At 35.5% G+C, this 22,604-nt stretch overlaps 1 protein-coding gene across 6 annotated transcripts in view; it reads right to left on the bottom strand.

The window, feature by feature from the left end:
* The window catches only part of UBR3 (ubiquitin protein ligase E3 component n-recognin 3), a 115,233-nt gene that overhangs the window by 24,059 nt on the left and 68,570 nt on the right, over positions 1 to 22,604 (bottom strand). For 4 of the 6 annotated variants that reach the window (XM_086751540.1, XM_086751543.1, XM_086751545.1 and 1 more), the window contains 6 exons: positions 22,276 to 22,409; positions 19,223 to 19,333; positions 18,186 to 18,398; positions 17,251 to 17,387; positions 11,648 to 11,733; positions 4,937 to 5,042 (listed from right to left, as the gene is read on the bottom strand). In XM_086751540.1, coding sequence (XP_086607666.1) covers positions 4,937 to 5,042; positions 11,648 to 11,733; positions 17,251 to 17,387; positions 18,186 to 18,398; positions 19,223 to 19,333; positions 22,276 to 22,409 — 787 coding nt within the window. The remainder of the gene's footprint in view (positions 1 to 4,936; positions 5,043 to 11,647; positions 11,734 to 17,250; positions 17,388 to 18,185; positions 18,399 to 19,222; positions 19,334 to 22,275; positions 22,410 to 22,604) is intronic. The other 2 variants (XM_086751542.1, XM_086751544.1) reach the window with 1 other exon arrangement.

Raw genomic sequence — 22,604 nt, 5'->3', positions numbered from 1 at the left:
TAAAGCTACATTAAATGTCAGGGGTTTAGATAAGCTGCTTCCATTTACATCAACCACTGCAGCACATGAAGCATTAAAAACTGTCATTTGTTAAGAGCCTAAGTAACTTCTTCATTATGACACTGAAACTGAATTTATAAAATGTGTTTAGAAATGTGGTTTATAGAAATGACCCATACTATTAATCCCCAATGCATATGTGAAAACTTGATAAATCTGACTTTACAAAAAATTGTGCCACAGAAGCACTGAATAAAATGAAAGCAAGTACAATTTCAGATGGGAACAAAGTAATATAAAATGATTCAAATGTATTACAGTTGTATGCTCTATCTATTAAAAAGGGGGGAGGAGAGGAAATAAACTGCACAGTGCAATATAAACATGTACCAAAATGAAAAATGCATTGCTCTACTTTCTCTGTGGAACTGACCTCTTCTCCAGTCCAAGGTAACTGGGCTGCACCTCTCTGTGCCAAGACCAGAGCTGTCTATCAGCTGACCGCTGAGCAAATCTGCCTCTGTGTTCTGCATCCTTCTCCTGATAAAGGTTATATGGGAATCCCTTCTTGGACGGGTACAGAGGATTAGAAAATTCTGTTCTACTTAGAAACAAGCAGCATTTGCTTATGGCCTTTCCTTACATATACGCTCACCTTCCCCTCTGCTCTCAGCTAGAGACACTTAAAATTTTTGTTTGATGCTAACTCCAACTGATTATAAAGTTAGAAAGTCAATAAAGTGGAAGTTTTGAGCCTCACACCTCTTCAAACTGTCAAATACAGAAAACCTGAGACACAGGGATATGGATACAGCTAAACAAAGGCTTAATCAACTAGGGCAAATTTATATTCTCTTCAGTATTTGCAGGATGAGAAATATATCCCCAAAATCCCAGCCTGCAGAGAGGTCAGAGTAATACACAGCTTCTGATGTTCATGAAAAGAAAGTAGAATTCTACTATTTATTCTGGCTACACTCTAGAATATAATCACAATTTCATATTTGCCCTTCATTGTGTCACAGCAGATTTTACAGCAGGTCAGTTTTTCTCATTACACAACACAGGTTTTCACTGACAGTACTAACATCAGGCATCTCCCACTCTCTCTTTCACCATGGTGCTACCAGGGCTCCCTTGTCACCTGCTCCCAAACACATTCAAATAAACCTTTTAAAAACATGGATTTGTTCCTTGACTTTGTTCATGATGCAGCTGCTCAAGTTACATCAGCACAGCTGAAGATGACAGTGACCTACAGTATAGCATAAGGAAGACACAGCCAGGAGCAAGTACTCCTGAAGCTGGCATTACTGTCAAAACCTCCGTATCATATGTCCTGAGACATTGGTGTTTCAGGCAGGATTTGTGTGTTTACCAAATACATCAGCATAAGTCCTGTTGCAGCATGTGTATGTATTTACCGCCTCTCGCACAAACCTTAACTAAACCCCACTGTCCCATTATCCAACTCTCTCTGCCTTGGACTATCTTCATAAAAACTGGGGTTTTTTTTTTCCCATTTCACAAAAGCTTCCGTGATGGAGATGTAACTTAAGAGTTTCCCACGCACAGTTGCTCATTCCCATCCCTGTGCTGCAGATTGTTGCCCCAGTATGACACTATAAACAATCACCCAAGGGATCTAGCTTAGAACAGAACAACAGCCAAACACTCCAGTAAAAATAACCCAGCATATTTCAGCATTTCAGTTTATGATGCAGTTCCCCCTTGCAAGTGCTTCTACTGCAAAGGTCCTCTAACGCTTTATCGAATCATTCTTTGCTGACACATTTTGTCTGCCAAAACAGACACAAAAATTTCAGCCTTCGTAGAGATGTAAGTTTAAAAAAAAATTTCTATCCTTTTATTTCACTCTGGCTATTTGGACTTGTCCATTAAATTAACATCTAGGTTTAGTAATTATGGCCTCCAGCTGCTCCTTCTCTGCCCCCTGCCAGAAGCTATTATTCCCCACTTACACCACAATAATTGTTTATTTGATCACCCTTGAAACCAGATCTGTCCCAGTAGAACAATTTGCTTAAGCACAGCCCATGGGACCAAGTGTATTCTAAATCTGACAACATGAACGGCCTAGGAGAAAGAATACATTATACCCAGTTCATCAGACTTAGCTTTTTTCCCTCCCTCTTCCTTCAAACAGTTCACATGATTTAGACCCTTTTTGATAAGGTATTTTCTTGCTCAAAATTTCCTTATTTCTACTTTACCTTGGTGTGACTGCATGAGGTCCTTCCTATCTTTCCTCTCAGCTTCCATTTTCAACTACGGAGTGATCTAGGTACAGTTACAGAAGATGACACTGGGCACAGCTAGAGGCTTTAGGAAGCACAGTAAAGCAATTCTGTAAGAGTCTTTACAAATTACTTTGACTAGTTCTCCCAGATATACGAAATCTAAGACATGATTTACAAATAATGATAGCTGGTTGTGCAAAACCAAGCTAAAAAACTGTGAGCTCTATACCTAGGTAGTTTTAATTGTACATATTTATGTATTTAAATAAAGTAACTACTACTGAATAAGGATGAAAAGATAATGCAATTGCACTTGTGTCCCATAGATTATTTTCATTCTTTGTTTTGAAAATTACCTTTTAAAATAAATACAGATGCAACTAACTTCTCTGAAAAATTGCTTTCAACTGAAATAATAATTTAAAATAAAATTAAAAAAAAATAAAATTAAATAGAAAAATACAGCATGTTGTTTTAAAGTTATTTTGCTCCTGTGACTTTCTTCATGCCAAGTTGTTTGGAATCACAGTAACATAGTCAGATAACATAGATCTTTTCCTCTCATTGACTTTTTTTTTTTACAATCTTTACTTAAAGTTTTATGTACCAGTCAGGCTGATGATTCAGATCACTTGGTTAGCTTCAAAATGGCAGTGCGCTACCCACATCTTAAGTCTGCAGTGGTATTTCTCCACCACGCTCTTAATCTTCAATTTACAGCAGTGTATGATCTTCTAACTGCTCCGAGTACTCTTTCTTGTACTTATACTATTCTGGATTTCTCAAAAGGCTATGTGACAAGAAGTGTGCAATTAGATCATACACACCAATCATATGAATGCTATCTTCAAATGAAACTACCACTTCAAATTTCTGAAATACAATTACGGATATCCATCTTATGCTCTAGGTTATACATTAAAAACATGTCCCCAGGTTGCCGCCTCTGCAGCTTTCTGGGACCTGCAGAATAAGGTAGGAAAAATGTTCCAAGGAGTGAGCAAAAGAATTCCAGCTTGATTGCTACCTGTGCATCTCAACAGTAAACTACTTTACGGCAAAATGGATGATCTCTCAGTTATAGCTTCCTAAACTGTTTAGGACTCAGAGCTGAACCAACATCAGCCAGTCTACCAAGAAATCTTGAAAACCAGTGCAGAAAACAAGAGAATTGTTTAAATGCATTCCCAACATGCAACACCTCCTGCAAAGCAAGCCATTATGGTCTACAGTACCATTCATTTTGAAATGATTCAAAATATTGCCTCGTGAAATCTAACTTGCAGCAATCTAACCTTGGTATGACCAATGCATAGTGAACTCCATCAAGTCTGTAAGGGCGAAAAAAAAAAGTTGCACATGCAGAAAAAGCAGCCCCTATTTTAACAGCGGCTTCCGAATACAGCAAGCCCTTCAAATACCAAAATAAGATGTGCATGATCAGTCCCACAGCCATTACGACTGTCAACAGCCTATCAACGTGATCATAATTTTGCCTGGTATAAATCAGTCAACCATACACCAAATTTATTAACCTTGTTCCACTGCTCAATCTAGGGCAGAGTAGATTCACACGAAAACACACTTTCAATGCAGTTTGAATAACACAGGTTTTCAGATTATAAAATTCTTGATGCTTTGTTCTGCTAATAGTTTACAAACTAATCTGTTAATCTAGTCTAATTACTGCAATAACCTAAAGTTGATTGCAAAAAAAAAAAAAAAAAAGACCTGGGTTCCAAAAGGATAAACAGCAAAATCTTAAACTAGAAGCAGGCGCAAACGATTTAATAATTTTTCTGCAAATGACGATTGTGGCATCACTTCCTAGATTAATTTTTTTAATCCCATGATGCTTTCCAGCTCAGGCTCTTAGAAACATACTGACAAATACACAGCTCCATAGGCACTAAAGACACAGTCTTTTCAGTATTATTGGAAGGTACAAAGTGAAGACCTTAGCTCTGAAGAAGATACTCAAGGTGCTAAAAAAACCAACCAAACAACTGTTTTCCTCTTGTAAGGAAAAATAATGATCTGGGTTTAGGCAAGCAACCTTTCTTGTCACTGTCAAGCAACAACCTGAGAAGTTAAGGGTCTGAAGTCAAATAGGAAGATGAGTCCCTGCAGAACACAGATACATGGCTCTATTTATTACAGTTAATCCTTGTACAGCTGTATATGTAAGGTTAATGTTCTAAAAGCAAACTCAGGTAAATAACTTATTTAAAATAACAAGCACAATGAAAGTTTTTAGATTCAAATAGAATTATTTCTCACATATATTAGGCCTATTTACATTATTTCTGTAACAGCTATCAGTCATTGCCCAACTTTCAATAAACTATTTCTGAACTTTATGTAAATTCTGTCTAGCATCCATACCAAGAACAGCACTGCACCTATCCACTTACCCAACACTATTAAATTTGCATGTGCTTAACCTTGCAAGTGGTGTATTTAAGCTTTAACTCAAAACTGGAATGTGTCAGATTTTACATAAAAGAAATTGGAAAATTTATTTTTTACAAATATATACACACATTTTTTTAGATGTTAAGTTCACCAGCCTACCTCAGAGAATTTAAATTAAGACAGAAAGTTACCCAAAGTCCCTCTGTCAGGATGTTTCTTTCACAAGGTAAAAATGATATTTGGTAAATTAAAATACTTGCTCTGAATTTTTATTCTGCATCGGCTGGGTTAGTTTTCTCCAGGGATTGTATGCAGAGTCTATACTGTAGAGGCGCATGTGCATGGCCAACACATGGAACAGCTGATCTGAAAGGTGAAGAAGATAGATTGCTGATTATTATGAACAATAATATGAAGCATTTTAGATTAAGTTGCCATCATTTATTTTACAAGATTCTGAAAAGTCTGTCATCTCACTTGAAATAAGCTGGTAACGTAACAAGCATCTTTTTTTTTTTTTTACTTTTTTTTTTTAAAGGGTTTTAAAGAGAAGTAAGATTTCAACAGAAGGCAGTGAATACATACAAATCCTGTTCAATTTTCTGGGATCCTGCTTCCTTCCTCTCTTTCATTGTAACTTTTTTCCTTAGTATCTTGCCATTTTCTTTCCCCTTCACCCTGGTTTTATGTTTTCAATTGATCCCTTTGCCTCCTGTTCTCTTAATCTCTTTCCCTTCTTGCTACAACCCACTTGCTCAACCTACACACTCACTCACAGGTCCTCCTTTTTAAGTAGAAATAGCAGCTATTAATTTATTTTCCATAAATAGACAATTACTCAGAGGTATGCAAGGGCCAAAAAAGTCGCATGATGAAATCAGCTGACTGCCAGAGCCTGAGGGCTGTAATTAGCTCCTGGGGTTTGTAAAATAATTGGAGATGTAGATGGCACTGGAATTGATTGCTGTCACCTGCTTTCTGAATAAAAACAGTCAATGAGGACAAAATAAGTAATCTTTTCTCCTGGCAAGTGATCCTAGCAAAAACATTGCTTTGCTGACAAACTTCAAAACCCTCAAAATACGCTGATATTTCATCAAAATATGAAAAAAACCTCAATATAGTTTTATTTGGAATGAAACCCATGAAAGTATCTGCTCCTTTCCTCTTGCCTCTCTGCTACTAAAGGGAATGTTATTTTTCTCTAAACTGCTCCTTGCCTTAAATAGAAATGGGCAACTATGGGGAGGAAAAAGACAAAAGAGAAAAAAAATGCGCACTTTGCATAATTAATTAACCCTTTGTTCCTTTAGTAGCAATTTTTCTGAGCTTTTAACTCATACAAAGTTAACCAGGCAAGCATCAAATTCTATCACTGGAGAATTTTTTCACAACCTGCAAGTGTGTAATATTGCTGGAATCAAGATACATTCTAACATTGACTGGATCGGAACAGAAAAGTTCAGTTTCGCAGTCTCGTAAGCCAAGAATTTTGTTTGCAATGAAGGCGGCTCTCTCTCCTTTGCAAGAAAACATTTTGGCACATAAATGTAAAGCTAGGAGGTAGATAACAAGGTATGGTTGCAATGAGCTTTTATGAATTATCTTTTATGAACTGACGTAAAACCACGAACAGCCTGGCTCCGTTCCTGCAGCGCCGCCATGCTCCGTTCCTGCAGCGCGTTCCAACAGCGCCCCCTGACGGCAACACCGCGACCAACCCGGCCCGATGGCTGCTGCCCGCCACCTCACTGCAACGGCGGCCTGGCGCGTCCATCGCTTCCGTACCCGCATTTCCGAGAAGATTTCTAACAATTAGCAAAATCTAAGGACTAGCCAGAGAAATATACAAAGGCTTATTCTTTACAAACATTCTTCTGTGACTCCAATTGCTTTACCTCAAGTTTAATATGATTATGGAGTACTGGAGAAAGCCAAGGGAAACACCAGAGCACTGAGAACCTAGAACCGGCAACGTCTTTGTGTGGGAGTGCTTGGTGTTTCACCACATTCTTATGCTTGAGAGACTGGCAGGAATCTGCCTTGGGCCAAATGAATACCAGAGTTCTCTTCCTGTGTATTTGTGTGAATGTATCATTCCAAAACATAAACATAAAAATACAGAATATCCTCTATTTTCTCATACCCTACGCAAAAGCTTTTTTTTTTAAAAAAAAAAAAAAAACAACACAAAACCACGTAGCAGCACAACATTAACATGACAATGTCCCACAAACAAGCACCTTGCCTTGAATGAAAAGGAAGGCCATAACCGCTCCAGGGATCCCAAATCCCTGCAGTGCTCACAGTGCATCTTATGGCCACTTCCCTCCAGGACAGCCCACCTTTTTAAGTGGGAAAGACAGGATCTGGGTGTAGCTGAGAGTCTCCAAAATAACATTTTAAACAAAATTTGTTAGAAGAATATTAATTTTAGAAAGCGCAGGGGCATCACAATTAGAGAATGATAACTACTAAGTCACAACAAAATCAGAATTGCAGATTCATTGATAACAAATCATGAGACGTAAACAGTGAAAAGAAATTTAACATGGTCCTCATCTCCTAATAACTTCATAATATTTGAGACAGGCTGCATTTAGTTAAATTAAATAAATATAAAAATCACAAAATTTGACCGCACAATATAAACTTATTGCTGCAAGTCATCAGGGGCTTGGCAGGACTCCAAAGATATAGACATTTAAGCTCTCAAGATTATTATTGGCTTTAACACATGTTCATATGACTCAAATATTACCTACATTGAAGCAGCGCTGTCACAATTCTCCCAACTTATTTAGATGGTCTTTGTTTTCACAGAATACATGTAAAGCTTATGTAATACACTTAATAGAATCATCTAGATTAGCAGTTAGACATCAGCTTTGACTTTGATTCATGTTAGCCTTCCTAATCCCATTCCTAAAAATTACAAAAATAAATCTATTGTTCCATATATGGCTGCTCTTGGTACATTCTTTTCAACTCTTCCTCTATCAGCTCTACTTCTCAGGGTTCTCCTGTTGTGAGAGGAGCAATAACCTTAATTAGAATGGGTACTTTCCAAAGAGCAGCTCAAAGGATAAGACCTTGTCTTCGCACTGGGACTGAAGTTATTAGAGGAAATGTTCTAATGCTGCTCCTCTCGTAAAAAAGCCAAAGATAATGGGGATTTTGTCTACATATTCCTACTGCCTGCAGTTGCGTTCTTTACTGTTTTTAGTATTAAAGCACGCTGATTTTACAGATGTTGACAAAGCTCTTAAAAATATTCTGCTATGCCAAAGTGCATAAAGCAAGAGTCTACAGAGGTGATTTCACAGCTCTTCTCAGGTCTAGCATAGTATGCACAGCACAAAAGATGACCAAATTCAGAGAGATGAACAGATAGGGATTTGACAGATGAATGGCAGAACTTATAAAAATGCTGTGCTGAAGTGACAAAAATGAGTGACTCAGGAGGTAACATGCAGCTGTTAAGTTTTGGTCTCACTAGTAATCTTGGTTTGGTCTTTGCCAAAGTGATGCCAAATTTCTACTTGTTTTGCTGCCTTTTTTCCTCCTTCCTTTTTTCCAATCTCTCAACTCTAAAATTACCAAAGCTGAAATCAGAGGATTTTTTTCTTTTATTAATTCCACTTCCACCATGTATAGCAATGTGCTGTAATAATGATGACAAAGCAAATTAAGGAATTATCTGTCTTTGTTTTGCTTGCAAAAGTCTAGATGGTGTGCTTATTCCCCAGTCTCGCTCATGTTTTAGAAAGACGCACATAACATTTACTGCTGTCATGAAAATCTCTACTTTGCTGTTTTGATCCAGTCTTCTCTTTTTTCATTCTAGTATTCATATTTACAATGTCAAAAGATCACAAAACACAGTGACACAGCAGTTCACCTCAAGTGGAACTGAAAACATCCTTGTCCCAACGGCTGTGTGAAGATATTACCAGACTAGAGACATTATGCCCTTCTTCTCCCAAAGTTTGTTGGGACTGTAACAAAAAACACTTGATACAACCAGATGGGACTTGACTGTTAATAAGGAGATTGAGGAATCTTTTTCTCCTTGTGGAGATTTATATAGTCCACTTAGCAACAGCAGCTGCAAAGACCTGCTGACAACATCTTCCCATTCATCACTGATTCAGTAGATTGGAATCAGTGGGGGGAAAAAAAAAAAAAAAAAAAAGTGAAGGTCAGGAAAAGCCTATTAAGGCATTAAGACATGAATAGTCTTTACAAAATCTTAAGCCTTAATTGCTGATGAAGCAGCTAATTGTCCTCGACATCAAACTTGCCAGTGTATGAAATCAACTTTAGCAACAGAATTCTAACGGTATCTGTCTTTGCCTCTCCCATTCCTAGGTATGAATGGTATACTAAGCTTTTTAGGAAATAGTTAGGATCATCTGTTGGTAAGAAAAACTGCTTTTTCAAAGTTAGCAAGAATGGATCTGCAGATTGCCAGCTCCTAACTAAAAAAAAAACAAACCAAAACAAAAAAATGCCACAAAGCCGAACCAAAAACCCCACAAAGCCAAACCAACGAACCACAGAAACCCACTGTACCAAGGTAAAAAGCATTCCTGAAAACTACTTTTATTCTTTCAATTTTCATTGGCTGCAGAGAGCTTGGTAGGAACGTTTGCAACCATATTCACATTACCACATTACAGAAGGGAGACAGTTGCAACTGAGCCATTCATAAAACAATTAGTTTTTTCTTGCTACAGGAGTGAACCATGCTTAGTGGTTCCAAGTATCCCTGGCCATATTGATAAAATGCAGACAGCCATTACTATCAACGTGGTTGAAAAATTTGATACAGAAGGAGCATGAAGAGTTTCAGAAGTGCTTCATGTCAAGATGGCTTTCTGTGCTCACAAAAACACTAAAAGCATTGATTAAACTGATACTAATATCATGACCAAGACAGATGACACCACTGACCCTTCTACAAATGCAAAACACAGGCTTCAAATGAACAACAGGAGAAAAAACAAAAACAAAAACAAAAACAAAAGCAAAGAAAAAAATCAGTGGAACAATACCGTTTTCTCAATGGTTAGATTTATCACAGAAGTTACGAAGGTGCTGGGCATTGTATTTAAGGCAAGCTCACACAGGTCTTAAATACTTTTTTGATATCCATTTGTAAATTAATGTCCTTCCCAATTAATATAATTGATGCTGAAATGCCAAACTCTGCTATCTCTGGGAAGCATAAGGATAAGGAGCTCCTATACAGGGAAGCTGAAGCCAGAGGACAAGGTGATAGAACATTTAATTCTGCCCAAAAAAATTCTAGTCCTATCCTTATTACAAAGGGAAAAGGAAAAAAAGAAAAGAAAGCAGACAGAAAGAAAGAAGGAATACTTAAAAGTTAAAAGGAAGAAAGGACTAGATTATAAATTCATTTGTAGATAACTTTCAAATTTTGTGGAATTGCTTACCCACTATTGCAAGATTACCAGAGTAACAATGACAGAGAAAAACATGTATACACAAGTTAAAGAGAGATATGAAAACTGTACAGAGAAGTCCTAATTATTCAGCCTTAATATTGTTTCTGTGAAAATAAAAAGCAAAACATCAGATCTCAAACCTTATAAAAAAATAAGACCTATACAATTGTAATATATTGTAACTATCCCCTAAACTGAAGAGAATTTTCAAGGCCATAGATTCAAAAACTGTAACATGGTCCTTAAAACTTGATTTTTTAGTAAATAGGATTCTACGTGCATTTTTTGGTTGCATACTGTTCAGTAACACACACACAAAACGTTAAACCTCAAAATGGCAATTTTACAGCCAAATTCTCTTCATAATTTTTCTTGCACAGACTTGATCACTGACACTAACAGCTACATTAAATCTTTCTTAATTTTACCTCCCAAAAGCAGCTGCCCTCGTGGTGCAATCTACTAAAATAGCTCTTGACCTATTTGTTCCCACGATCTTCCCTGACGCTTGCTGCTTAACAGCTCACCTGGGACAAGATATTCTGTTTTCTGCAGTATCTAATCCCCAAACCTCACAGTTCTTACAAGACTAGTACAGAATGGTATGCTTAATCACAAGAGAGACACCTCATTATCTTACACATAAGAAAAACAAAAATGGATTTTGTTTTAGATTACTTCTACTGGACCTGACATGAATGACATTTGAAAAATAAAAGCAGTTTCAATACTGTGCAAGCAAAACTTTAATAAAATTGTATGCAAGTTCTAGATAGGGTATGGATTTTTAAAATCATTCTTTCCTCATCACATAAAACAATGAAGAGGTTTAAGGTACATTTTAAGTGAAACTTTAAAAACAGGATTACCTCTTGTAGAAATAAGTTAGTATGGAAAGACAATAAAATCCATTTTAGAACAGGTACTTAAAGAAGTGCAATTTTTTATCTCTAAATGCACCAAAATGGAAGGGGCAGTGAAGGAAACTCACATAATTCTATAACTGTTTAGTTAAAACAAACCCTGCTATATATGAAAAAGTAATTCTGCTCCCACCAGCCATATTTAGCCTAATGTCCAATATAATATAATATTATATAAAATAATAAATTTTGTACACCAAAGATAACAAAACTAAGTGGACATACTGTACAGGTCTGTTCTAGAACCTCATTACCTTACATAAAAAATGAGTCTATTTTAATACAGGACTACATATGACTAGTTTGCTACATAACAATTTTACAAAATAAGTACCAAAACAGAACACAAACAGCAAGTGAACATTTTAACAATGAATAGATGGCACTTATGTCTCCAGGCTGTTTACAACACGTTCATATACATAGTGCCTTTCACCTGAAAACTTTAAAGGCCTTCTTATGGCAGAAAAAAAGGTTCTTAAAAGAAAAAGTTGACATAATTTAGAAAATGTTAGAACTAGACATCTTTATTCAACGTTCTAATAATTTATATTGCACTTCATAACACAGAACTTACTTAAACATGATCTTTTCCCAGCTGTGCTTGCACCTCCTGAACATAAATTGCCTCCTCGATGGACCAGCTCAAGTTCCAAGTTTGTTCTGCAAGAAAAACGTAAGTGTTGAATGAAACAGCATTATTCAAGCTCCTACGGACACAAAAGAGTCACCACAACCTCCCAGGATACACTAAATGAAAGAATGCTGTGCAGTAATCTTTAATGTGAGATACTACCAAAATATGCCTCAGAATAAAACAAGCTTTATCAAGATACTGCCATATGTGATTTTAAGTGGTTTGATTAGCAAGTACTATATTAAGAGAGCTGCTGCAGCTGTGATTGAAGAATTAAAAAATGTTAATTCTGAGGCTTTTTGTCTGTATGCACATGCAACTCCTTGATAATACGGGAATTACGTGCAAATCTGAAAAGACAATATACAGATTGGCTAAATTTAAATCAATCAGATACGTCTAAAAAGTATTCTCTATTGGCAGGGCTTTTGTTTTGCTTTAAAAAAACAGACAGTACAATGGATATGCCATCAAGTAACTAAGTATGAAAACAGTCTAAATTATAATGGAAGCACTGACCTTTATACATAAGTCAGTTAATAAAAGCCTTGGAGGTTAATTCTGAATGAATTCACTGTAGTTCATTAGTATGAAACAGGAGTGTCACAATCTCTGCATGTCACATTGATGCTTTCTTAGTATTACCGTAATCTGATACTTAATCAGAAATTGTTTAGCCCAAATTTGATAGCTTTGTTTAATTTCGGAATTGGATGTTACAGTACTGCATTATCTTTTACTCCAAGACCTGGGGCAAACAGTTTATATTATGGTCACTGACAGTTTGTTTTAATAAGTCAACATACATTTCTCTAACTAAAATAAAGGAATATAATTCTATTATTCTGAAACGGTATTTTGCTAATTTAATCCAAACTACAAAGCTTAGTCTGAACATATTTTGTCCTTTAACTAAAAATCAAACAATTTTAGGTTCAATATAATGCAACTGAATATATATTCTAGAATTTTAGGCACATAATATATCTAAGCTAAGAACACCCCCCCAATGCACATACATATGTAAGAAAAAACTACAGGATTACTATTTTATTTTAAAAAATTATTTTTTAAAGAATTTCAGCTCCATCAGCTTGAAAGAATAATACATTTTTATATGCAGTGTTTGTTAAGATACTTTCACATGTTTTTAAAATAGTAACACTTTAGAATATTACTATCCCTAAGTTTGCAGCTTATGCCACCAATTTCTGAAGGAATGCTTTAATCCTCTCTACTCAGAAAAGGCAATTTAACACTGATAATGTGCCTGCTCAGAGCTCCATCTGGTTGCTGCTGATAAGGGCATCTGTGTGACAGGGGAATTTTCCACTCTTCAGGCGATTTGCAGTGCTCACTGAACTTCTAAAAATCTACCAGCAAGGAAGCAGGGACAGGGATTTCATATTAGTGGACAAAATAGCAACTGTAGATCAGCATGTGCTAGTTCATCATGGGAATATAAAGGAAACCAATATGTTTAATTTCTACAAACCTTCTGCTAACTAATTTGTAGAACAAAATTAATGGCAGCCTTCCGTTAAAATAAAGATAATTAAGATTTAAATAAAAAAAAACACTACCTGAATGTCTAAGAACAACTTTCTATATCTAGAATTTTAATTTTCCCTTTCATCAAAAATATGTACAATTTTACAAAACAAACCTCAGGGACAATTCTGAAAACTCTTCTTGATACATATGAGGTGTTACACAATACTTTTTGCTATATAGAATGTAAAGAGACAGATGTCTGCAAACATATACTCCATCACACGTGTCATACCAACTCTCACCTCCCACACATTGCTCCCAGCTCCTCAAAAAGAGTAGCTTATAGTTCAGCTTTCCTGGAAATGTAAATATTAGCATTTTCCTCTAAGACATCTCTTTCAAAATATACCTAAACTTTGGCCAAAAAAAAAGTGCACAGTAGAGAAAGCATCTTCTGTGAAACTGAACACTTCTCCTTTATAAAATGTTCTACATCAGGTACAGCCCTAAATAATTTTTGAAAGAGACCAGTGTGTCTCCTCCTTAATTCAAGCTCCCCTCTGCCTTGAAGATCTGAGTACCATCTGCCCTCTACTGAAGAAAAGCAGAGCTCCCAGTGCCTGTTCTCTCATCAATGAAGAAAAAACCTGGGGCATCTGATAGAAGAGTGGAACACAGAGTGGTCAGTGAAAGCATCCTTTGCTATCTCAGTCCTCTCAACGTGAAAGAGAAGGAGAAAGAAAATCTATATGAGTGACTGTTTCCTCTATCTACAAATCTCTGTGTCACTCACTGGAGCAACAAATTTTGTAGAACACTGGCTTTAATCTTCCTCACTCAGAAAAAAAAACTGAGAAGATGGATTTTGTTCAGCTGTACAGACTCCTAATTAAAAATTAGCCCTACTTCATCCCTTCCTGTGGGCTTTCTTTAAAGGAATATGCTGGGGGTGGGGAGAGAAACTGCATATTTCTCAGAATTCATATCAGGACAGACTAGGGTAAAGTAAAAATGCAATGCCCTTTCCAGAAAGAGAACATATTTGGATGGACCTCCTCTTTCTATTGGGACAGAGTTAATCAAGTTAAGCACTACCATTTACTTTCGCTTCACTTTACAAAGACAACATATATATGAAAAATCCCAGATACTGAGACACAGACTGGAAGGAAAGAACACAATGTTATGTTATTATTCTATATATAGCTGACAGCAAAACCAAAAGCTTTGTTTACACAGCCAACATAAAGGACGAGACCTACTGCTATACAATATAGAAACAGTTCTCCAAGATGCTGCCAGAAATGACAGTCATCAATGCTATGAATGTGGAGGTATTAAAATTAAAGCTAGGCACATGATTTGTGAATGACACACTACACTAATCTCATAAATGTCAGCAAAGACAAGGAGGGATGCATATGAAAAGGGTATAAATTTAACAAAGTAAGACTGCAGGGAAAGGGGGAGGTAGCTAAGGAGCTGCTCTTCCAGCTGTGCATAGAAATCAGGATGACAATACCCTGAGTGCCTCTCTTCCTAGGAAAACAGACAGGGGCTAGCTCTCCCACTGGGTGTGAGAGAATTTGCTTGTAATTTCTTTTCTCTGCTACCAGTGACATCTGTCTGTGTAAGCAGAAATTAAGTAAGAAAAGTAAGTTCCCCTTTTCCTGAAGCAGAACGGATAAGCTGGGGCACGTGGCTACATCTTGTTTAACCAGTAGTATTCCCATTCCAGCAGGCAGAAATCCACTTCAAGCTGGCCACCAGCTGTAAACTAGCATCTTTTAAGAAGACTGCAGATGATGTAATTTTCTGATTGAAAATGGAACATGATTTACAATAAAATTAAGAGTATTTAATTCACTTGCAAATATATGGAGTCAATAAAAATATAATTGCATTCAAATACTTATTTAAACAGGAGCTACTTATAATCTTGACCACTTTATCTGTATGTTAGATTAAATACCAGGAAGAAATTAGTAACAGCTGTAGATGGTCTAACCAAAACCAATGAAATGTTTCAGAATACATGAAACTAGAAATGCTCAAAGGTAACTGGTTGGTAAGAAACACAAGGATATCATTACCTCAAAAAGAATTGGATGGAAATAAGGAAGAAACAGGCTGAATGACAGGAATAACTTCCAGAAAACAAGTTACTTCAGTCTGGATAGTCCATTGTTTGGATACATAAAATTAAACAAAACATACTAAAATCATACAAAGAAAACTCTTCCAGTCTGGGAGACGACCAGCTCACTTATGTATTTATTTCCATAAATACAAACTGTAAGGTTATATTAAAATGTTTTTTCCAAAGTTTAATATTTTTAACCTGTAGTTCTTATGCAATTATCAAGTAGTAGAAGCCTGTAAACCTGCATTGCTGAATTGAAAGGCAAGAGAAATGAACCATTTGTAGCTGATCTGCCAGGCAAACTCATAAGTGTTCTTACAAGTTATGGTAACAATAGGGAAGGCTGGATCCAACAGCTGAAATCCTTCCGCCAAGGATAAATGGAAAATTGCTGACATCAGTCTAACCTAACAAGAAGAGGTCACAATGAGTACAGGTGGGATATCCCAATCTTAGTGGTCAACCATGATTTCTCTCTCCAGCAGTGTGAGCAGCAATGAAATGCTGTTCTAGTTTGAGGTATTTTTAACTCTTGGAATAAAAACAAAAATCTTGGGCTAGGGTGTTAATATAAAAATAATAAAATATAGTTATATTTAAAATATGTTTAGCTGCTAGCATTTTTTAAATTGTGTAACATCACAACCAGAAGTAAATTATAACACATTTTTGTACCTTAAATGGCATATCGAGTTACAGTTACAAGTAATCAAACTTTTACATAGGAAACATTAATTTTGAGTCCTTTATATTTTTGAAAGGATATTAAATTGTATTGCCCTAACACATCATTGCTAAAAATCTCAACATTATTTATCCTTGTATAGCATACACCACTTAAAGTAATACAGAATAATCTTTTAACTTGCTATGTATAAAATTTAATTGCTCTTCTTAATCAAGGCACAGACAATACACAGTTAAAGAATATAGACAGTATTTCTTTTAATAGAATTATACAACAATCTAGGTTAGAAAAGAATTCTGGACATCAGATGGTCCAACCTTCTGTCAAAAGCTGAACCTTAGATTTGATTATCCAGGGTCCTGCTGAGCCAAGTCTTGAATATTTCCACTGTTTATATGCTAAAGACATTCAGCAACCGGACTTCATGGAACTGCGGTAAAAAATGCTACTGGATGATACCACTTGTATGCTTGCACTTTCTTTGCAGTCAGCACCTTCCCTGCAGGCCCCAGTAAGTCAGGGTTCAGAAAATTATTTGCTTAATGAGTATTTCAACAACTTCTTATTCCAGTAAATCTGAAGAGATTACCCATTTAGAGCATCTTAACATTAATGGTATAGATGGAAGGAGGGACTGTTTGATTAACTTGGAGACTGTGTCTATGACACTGACAGCTATAAATCTGGAATCAAACATCACAGAAAACGCTGGTAGTTTTGACACTTTTTTTAGAAGTCTTATTTACATGAAGAGAGATTTCTGGTTGCTGATATACAAAAGGCTTCTTCTGTGAACTCCGTTTAAGTAAATAAAACTAATGTCTGATTTAAAACCTAGCAATAAGAAATTCTGCTAAACAGTAGTAGTAATGATTTGACACTTTGGGCAAGGAAGGTATAAAAGGAAATTCAAAATAAAATTCTGATATATGGAAAGCAAAACCCTGAATAAAGAAGAAAACTAAAAAAGCAGAATACTAAATGTTCTCCAGGTTTTGTGACACTGCTACATATACTAAAAGGGAACCAAAAGGCACATCTTTTCATCTTGCATATGCAAATCAGAAAATACAACCTTGATGTACCAAGTACTCAAGAAGTACTTTTTGGAAAGCATGAAATACGTATTTTTTTAAAAAGAAGAAAACTATCTAGTGAGTAACACTATTAGTGAGAAATCAAAAGAAAAAAAAAACATAAAAAGAAAAACATACGCACCTGGCTACTGAATACATAAACAGAAAATCATTGTCAGGTGATCCAGGACTCTTACTATAATCTGTATACTTCTTCTGTGTGGTACTTTTTATATCTTTCATTACAGATTCCATTTCTTTACTGAGATTGGTTTCAGACTATAAGCAAAGACACAAAAGACTAGTGAATTTTACCCGAAGACATGCAATAGCTGATCGCAAACCATAGTGTGTTCATATTTATAAAAATATGTTTGCAGGTTATGAAAAAATACGCATTGAAAGCCAATATTCTGTCTCACAGAAGTGTTATAATATTCTGAAAGTTATTCTGATTTGATCTGAATATGAAAACATCACTGTGTTGTCCATCTCCTAAGTTCAAGAATCTTATTGCGTGCATTATTTTAAAGCATATTTGCATTGCACAAGTACATGAAAATAACACAAAGTATCCCATCAAGACTGGAAGGCTAGCAAAATTTAATAGAATTAATTCTATCATTCAGAAAGACGTTATGAAGCTTTGTAACACACGAGCATCTGCAAACTGCTCTTTCTGTAAAACAAATAATCCATACTTTAAAATATTCTTAATAGACATTCTTTAAATAGCTTCCAGTTACAAGGATATTGTGTTTTCACATTGTAAAGAAACAATAAATGAATTTTATATTATATAACTCAATTATGTGTAAATTACTATGGAGGGAAGTGAAAATGTACTCCATAAAAGTTGTATTAATCACATTTTGTCATAGCTTTTTAATTGTTTACTTTTAATGCAGTAAGTGCTGTAAATATTTTAAATTTCTTGATTAAAAAACAATAGTATGCTATCTTCCGTATAAGAAGAAAATGAAGTTTCCCAGGTTGTTGAGTTTCTAAGAGGTCACAAATGCAACAATGTAAAAACTGAAAGGTAGAGGCAAATTAACAAGGATCTTTCTGCCTTACACTGATGCTTACTGGGAAAGTTCCCAGCTGCTCTTGAAGATCTTCCACCTCCTGTACAAGATCTTGCATACACTTGTTACTATGACTTTGCCAAAGGCTTCTTTCCACGTTGTTTCCAGGATAACAAGGAAGAACACTGTTAGCAAACTGCCTACAGAGGGGACAGGTAAATTCTCCTTTGTCCACTGAAAAACCCTGGAGGACCTGGTCATTCTAAAAGAAAATAAAGAAGATGTAGCTGAAATTTGAAAAATATTACAATTTTTAGTTTGTTATTTCAGGTGTACGCCTAGAGAACTAAGTCTAAAACCAAAAACTGTAGAAAGAATAATTGGAATGTCTCCTCCAACTCAACTAATTTTCCTAAGTTTTAAGTCCTAAAACAACAACAATATCCTCGTAATTAAAAATACTTCAATGGGGTTTGTTGAACATTTCACATGTGTTGTGTCTTTCTAGCAACTCCCAGTAAAGTTTGAGAAATGATTGCTTAAAATCTGATGACCTCTACCACTGCTGAGCTTACAATAACATTCTACAGTGCCATTCAGAAGATCGCAATTGGGTTGCAAGAGGTTGAGGAGGGCAAAGGAGGCCAGCAACATCAGTGGAACACTACCCTGTTTACTGAGACCATGTGAAAATAAGAATGCCTTTCTAGACAACACTTTCTGAGGCTAGACTAACAAACTGTATTTTAAATTCATATATATCAGTAATTTCTCAATAAATTACCTGAATATGCACACAAGAAAAAAAAAAAAACAAAAACACAACCCAAACCAGTTATTTCGTTATTTAAAAACAGGATTCATTTATATTTTTTCTTATATATCAGAATAACTGAAAACAAAGTCCTTTTGTTAATAATGTCAAGATATAATGAGAGATTTAGTATCTACAGTTCTTGAAACATAATAAAAACATCTTGCCTGTTCATGTAAACCCAATCTTTCTTTCTCTGAATTGAACAGCATAAATCCAATTGACTTCACTACAGTTTCCATCCAAAAGTGATGATCTTTAGTTTTGCTTACCCGTAAAGATTCCATGTAAGATTTGTGACAATCTATGTGTAAAGTGTGACCACAAGTTTGTACATAAACACCTCCTTCCCAGCCTATTGACACTGCTTGCAGACAGGAACTCTAAGACAAAGCAAAAACAGTAAGAAAAAACAATAACAATATACATAAAGGTATTTATCACAACCTATTTTAAGATTTTAAAAATATATAGATTTTATTTGCATGCTGTCTAATTATAAGACATGCTGCGGAAATAAAGAATATTTTATAAAGTATTTACTGGTGCTAAGTTACATGGCTGCCATTATGCTATTTTTTCCAACAAAGAGCCAAACACTTAAGTTAAACTTCTGCAGTTCTTCTCACTTAAGATAATGACTTCTTTAAAGCATCTCTTTGTTCCAACAGCACAAGTTATGTCATGTCCAACAGCAATATACTGCTCCAATACATTTCATTCAGTTTTGTATGTAACCAAAATAGCAAGATCACAATTATATAATTAAACACCAATCTGTTATTAAAATTCAGTATAAACACTTAGGGCATTTATGTGTTGCTGAACAATATTGTATATAACACCTCACAATGGGAAAAGAGAACAAATACTTGTTTAGTGAACTGAGTTTTATACTAGGATTGTTTTGAAAACATTTGGCTTATTCAAAGGCTGCACTTAGAGCTCACATGTCAAAAGTAAAGTTACCTCACTGGTAGGTCTTAGAAAATAATGAACTGCATATGAGCAGGAAATCAGAACAAAATTACAAATTCTAGCTATAAGACATGCTCCTATTTACTTTGCCTCTCAGGTCACAGAATAAGAAAAACTTTTTCTCCTGCTGGTTCCTGCATAATTTAGTAGACCTCATTATTAGTAAGGCACGGTCATATAATACACCTGGATAAGCCCCATCGGACAAACATTGCACGTATGTAACAAGGCTACTTAGTAGCATTTGCATAAGAAAAAAAACCAACCCCAAAGTCTTGGCAGAAAGGCTTTCTTCTATTATTCTTGAGTTCAGAAATAAAAGAGATTCCAAAGAGAGCCATAGGATTGGGATGGAGCACATCTATACCAAGTTATTGGTTACAGAGCACTTTGTGATTCTGAGAATAGTCCTATCAATCTAGTATATGAAGTTTTATCTCGTAATCCTTAGACATACCTCTCTATATTAAAAGTAATCACTTTCTGTTATTTTTCCTTTAAGGGGTAAGAACTCTATTCCCTGATTGACAGCATCAAATTTCAGCTAAGAAAGTGCAAAAGGAATCTCTATAGAAAGAACTGGTCTGTTTTGCCCAATCTGTATATAGCACGTAGCTTTTAAATATTTTTTTCTTCATAAGCTCACAGGTAAGTGAAATTACTCTCTTGCCTCCTGAAATCTGTTGTTAAAGGAAGGATGTTTACTCGGAAGGACACAGTTGATAAACAAAAGGACTTCTTATTGCTTAGCTCAGCTGAACACATGCGGATGTTTCCATTTTTATGCCAAAAGAAAGGTAAGAATTAATTATTTCACACAGAGACTCTTTCTTAGCACATTAGTGACCTGGAAACGTGAAAGCGAAGATAGCTAATTCAACTGATGTTTGAATCAGGACTGGAATTTTTGAAAGCAGGATGCATTTATTCACTGCATTACAGTATATTTCAGACTAATCTGTTGGTAGTGTTACTGCACAGAAAGGGAAATACACACTTCAGTGAGATCAAGTTTTTGAGTAACATTTTGCCTGGAACTCCTTCCATTTGCACTATGCATATGTAAAAATAAAGCTACAGCACGGCTTCAATGTTTTTAATCACTTCAGTAGGAAAAAATATTCATTAACTATGTGAAACAATAAACAAACATAATCAATGTCAAAACAAGAAAAGCTTGTCCGCAGATTCTTTCTGAACTAAAATATCTTTTGTTCAGAAATATTTTCCTGCTTTCATCTTTAAAAGTTTTCTTTTCTAGCAAGAAAATGTATAATATTTGCCCCAGGAGAAGGTGCTTTTCTGAAAACACTGCCCAATTTTTGAAACTATATAAAAACAATTACAAAAATTACTCTAAATTAACCTACTTTACATAAGCAGGCTTGGTTGCAGTTGGTAAATTTCAATTATCTGTGGATGAGAGATTATAAGAAAGCTAGCAATTGTGTCAGAGTAAAAATTGCCACAGTTTTTCCTCTTTAAAGCTTCTAAAGGCTGATTATTTAGTTAGACCTGCTTAAGAGCTGGTATGTTGCCTGGGATTAATCTATAGGAGCTAATTTAGGGTTACAGGTTACATATGCTTCTCCCCCAGAATGATTTCTCAGAACAGTTATATATTATCCTACGTGGCTGTTTTATACATCAGCAAGGAAAGCAACAGGCAGCACATCACTAAAGTCTACAACTGAACAAGTCCTGTTAAGCAACAAGAATTGGCTCTCAAGATTTAATATGAAAAGCTGTAATGTGGCTTTGTGAAGCAATGCAAAACTGTGCTTGGAACACCAAACAGAAAATAACATACCAACTAATATAAAACTGAGCTTCAGTAATGTTGTGCAGGGTTGAGGATTCAGCAGAAAAGGGTGAAGTCTTCTGCTGGTCCCTCCTTCCCACCCACTCATCCTCCCCTTCTGTGGCTCAGAAAACTATTACAGATTAAAACAACTTTTTCCACTTATTCTGTGCTGCCAACAATATTTTTAACTGATTAAGAGATTTAACTGATTTGAAAGTAATACCTAAGACAACAAAACCACATCTCAAGTGTGGTCATACTGAATTGTGAAATATCTTCTTCTAGAGAACATCTGCTTGGATATTTAATGACTATACAGCCCGTAAATATACTAGATGCCTATGCCAAAAAAATAACTGGAGAAAAGCCCAATGCTATTTAAAAACAAGGACCTCATCAAATGTAAACACTTCATAACTACTGCAACATGACAAAGTGTTCACTAAATGTAGAAGTGAAACTAGAAGGACTCCAAGTTGTAATTTCATTTACCTTTTTACGCAAATTTTTCATAAGTGTTCATTGTTCATAAGAAATACTTACATCTTTAAAGTATCGCTGTAAAGTTGTAAGCCTCACATCATGCAGTGCTGCACAGGTATCCCAAGGGTATATTTGCTCCTCTTCAGTAGTTGGTAGTTTCTTTGGCTCAGTGCTATTGCGGCATTGTCCCAACACTAAATGAAGAGAAGCAGCAATAAAGAATGCAATGGATAACAATATGCTAAGCAACTAAGAAAACAATCCGGAAATTCTGGTTTGTAACTACAGGGTGCTTTATTGATGTTAAACAGTATAAAAATTATTAAAGAAACTAAATACTGAAAGCTCTGCCTTTGCACATGTACACTAAGTATATCTACACACACAAA

This window comes from Chlamydotis macqueenii, chromosome 6, assembly GCF_036417535.1.
Source record: "Chlamydotis macqueenii isolate bChlMac1 chromosome 6, bChlMac1.mat, whole genome shotgun sequence".
Taxonomy (NCBI): Eukaryota; Metazoa; Chordata; class Aves; order Otidiformes; family Otididae; genus Chlamydotis; species Chlamydotis macqueenii.
This window is presented reverse-complemented; position numbering and strand designations above follow the sequence as displayed.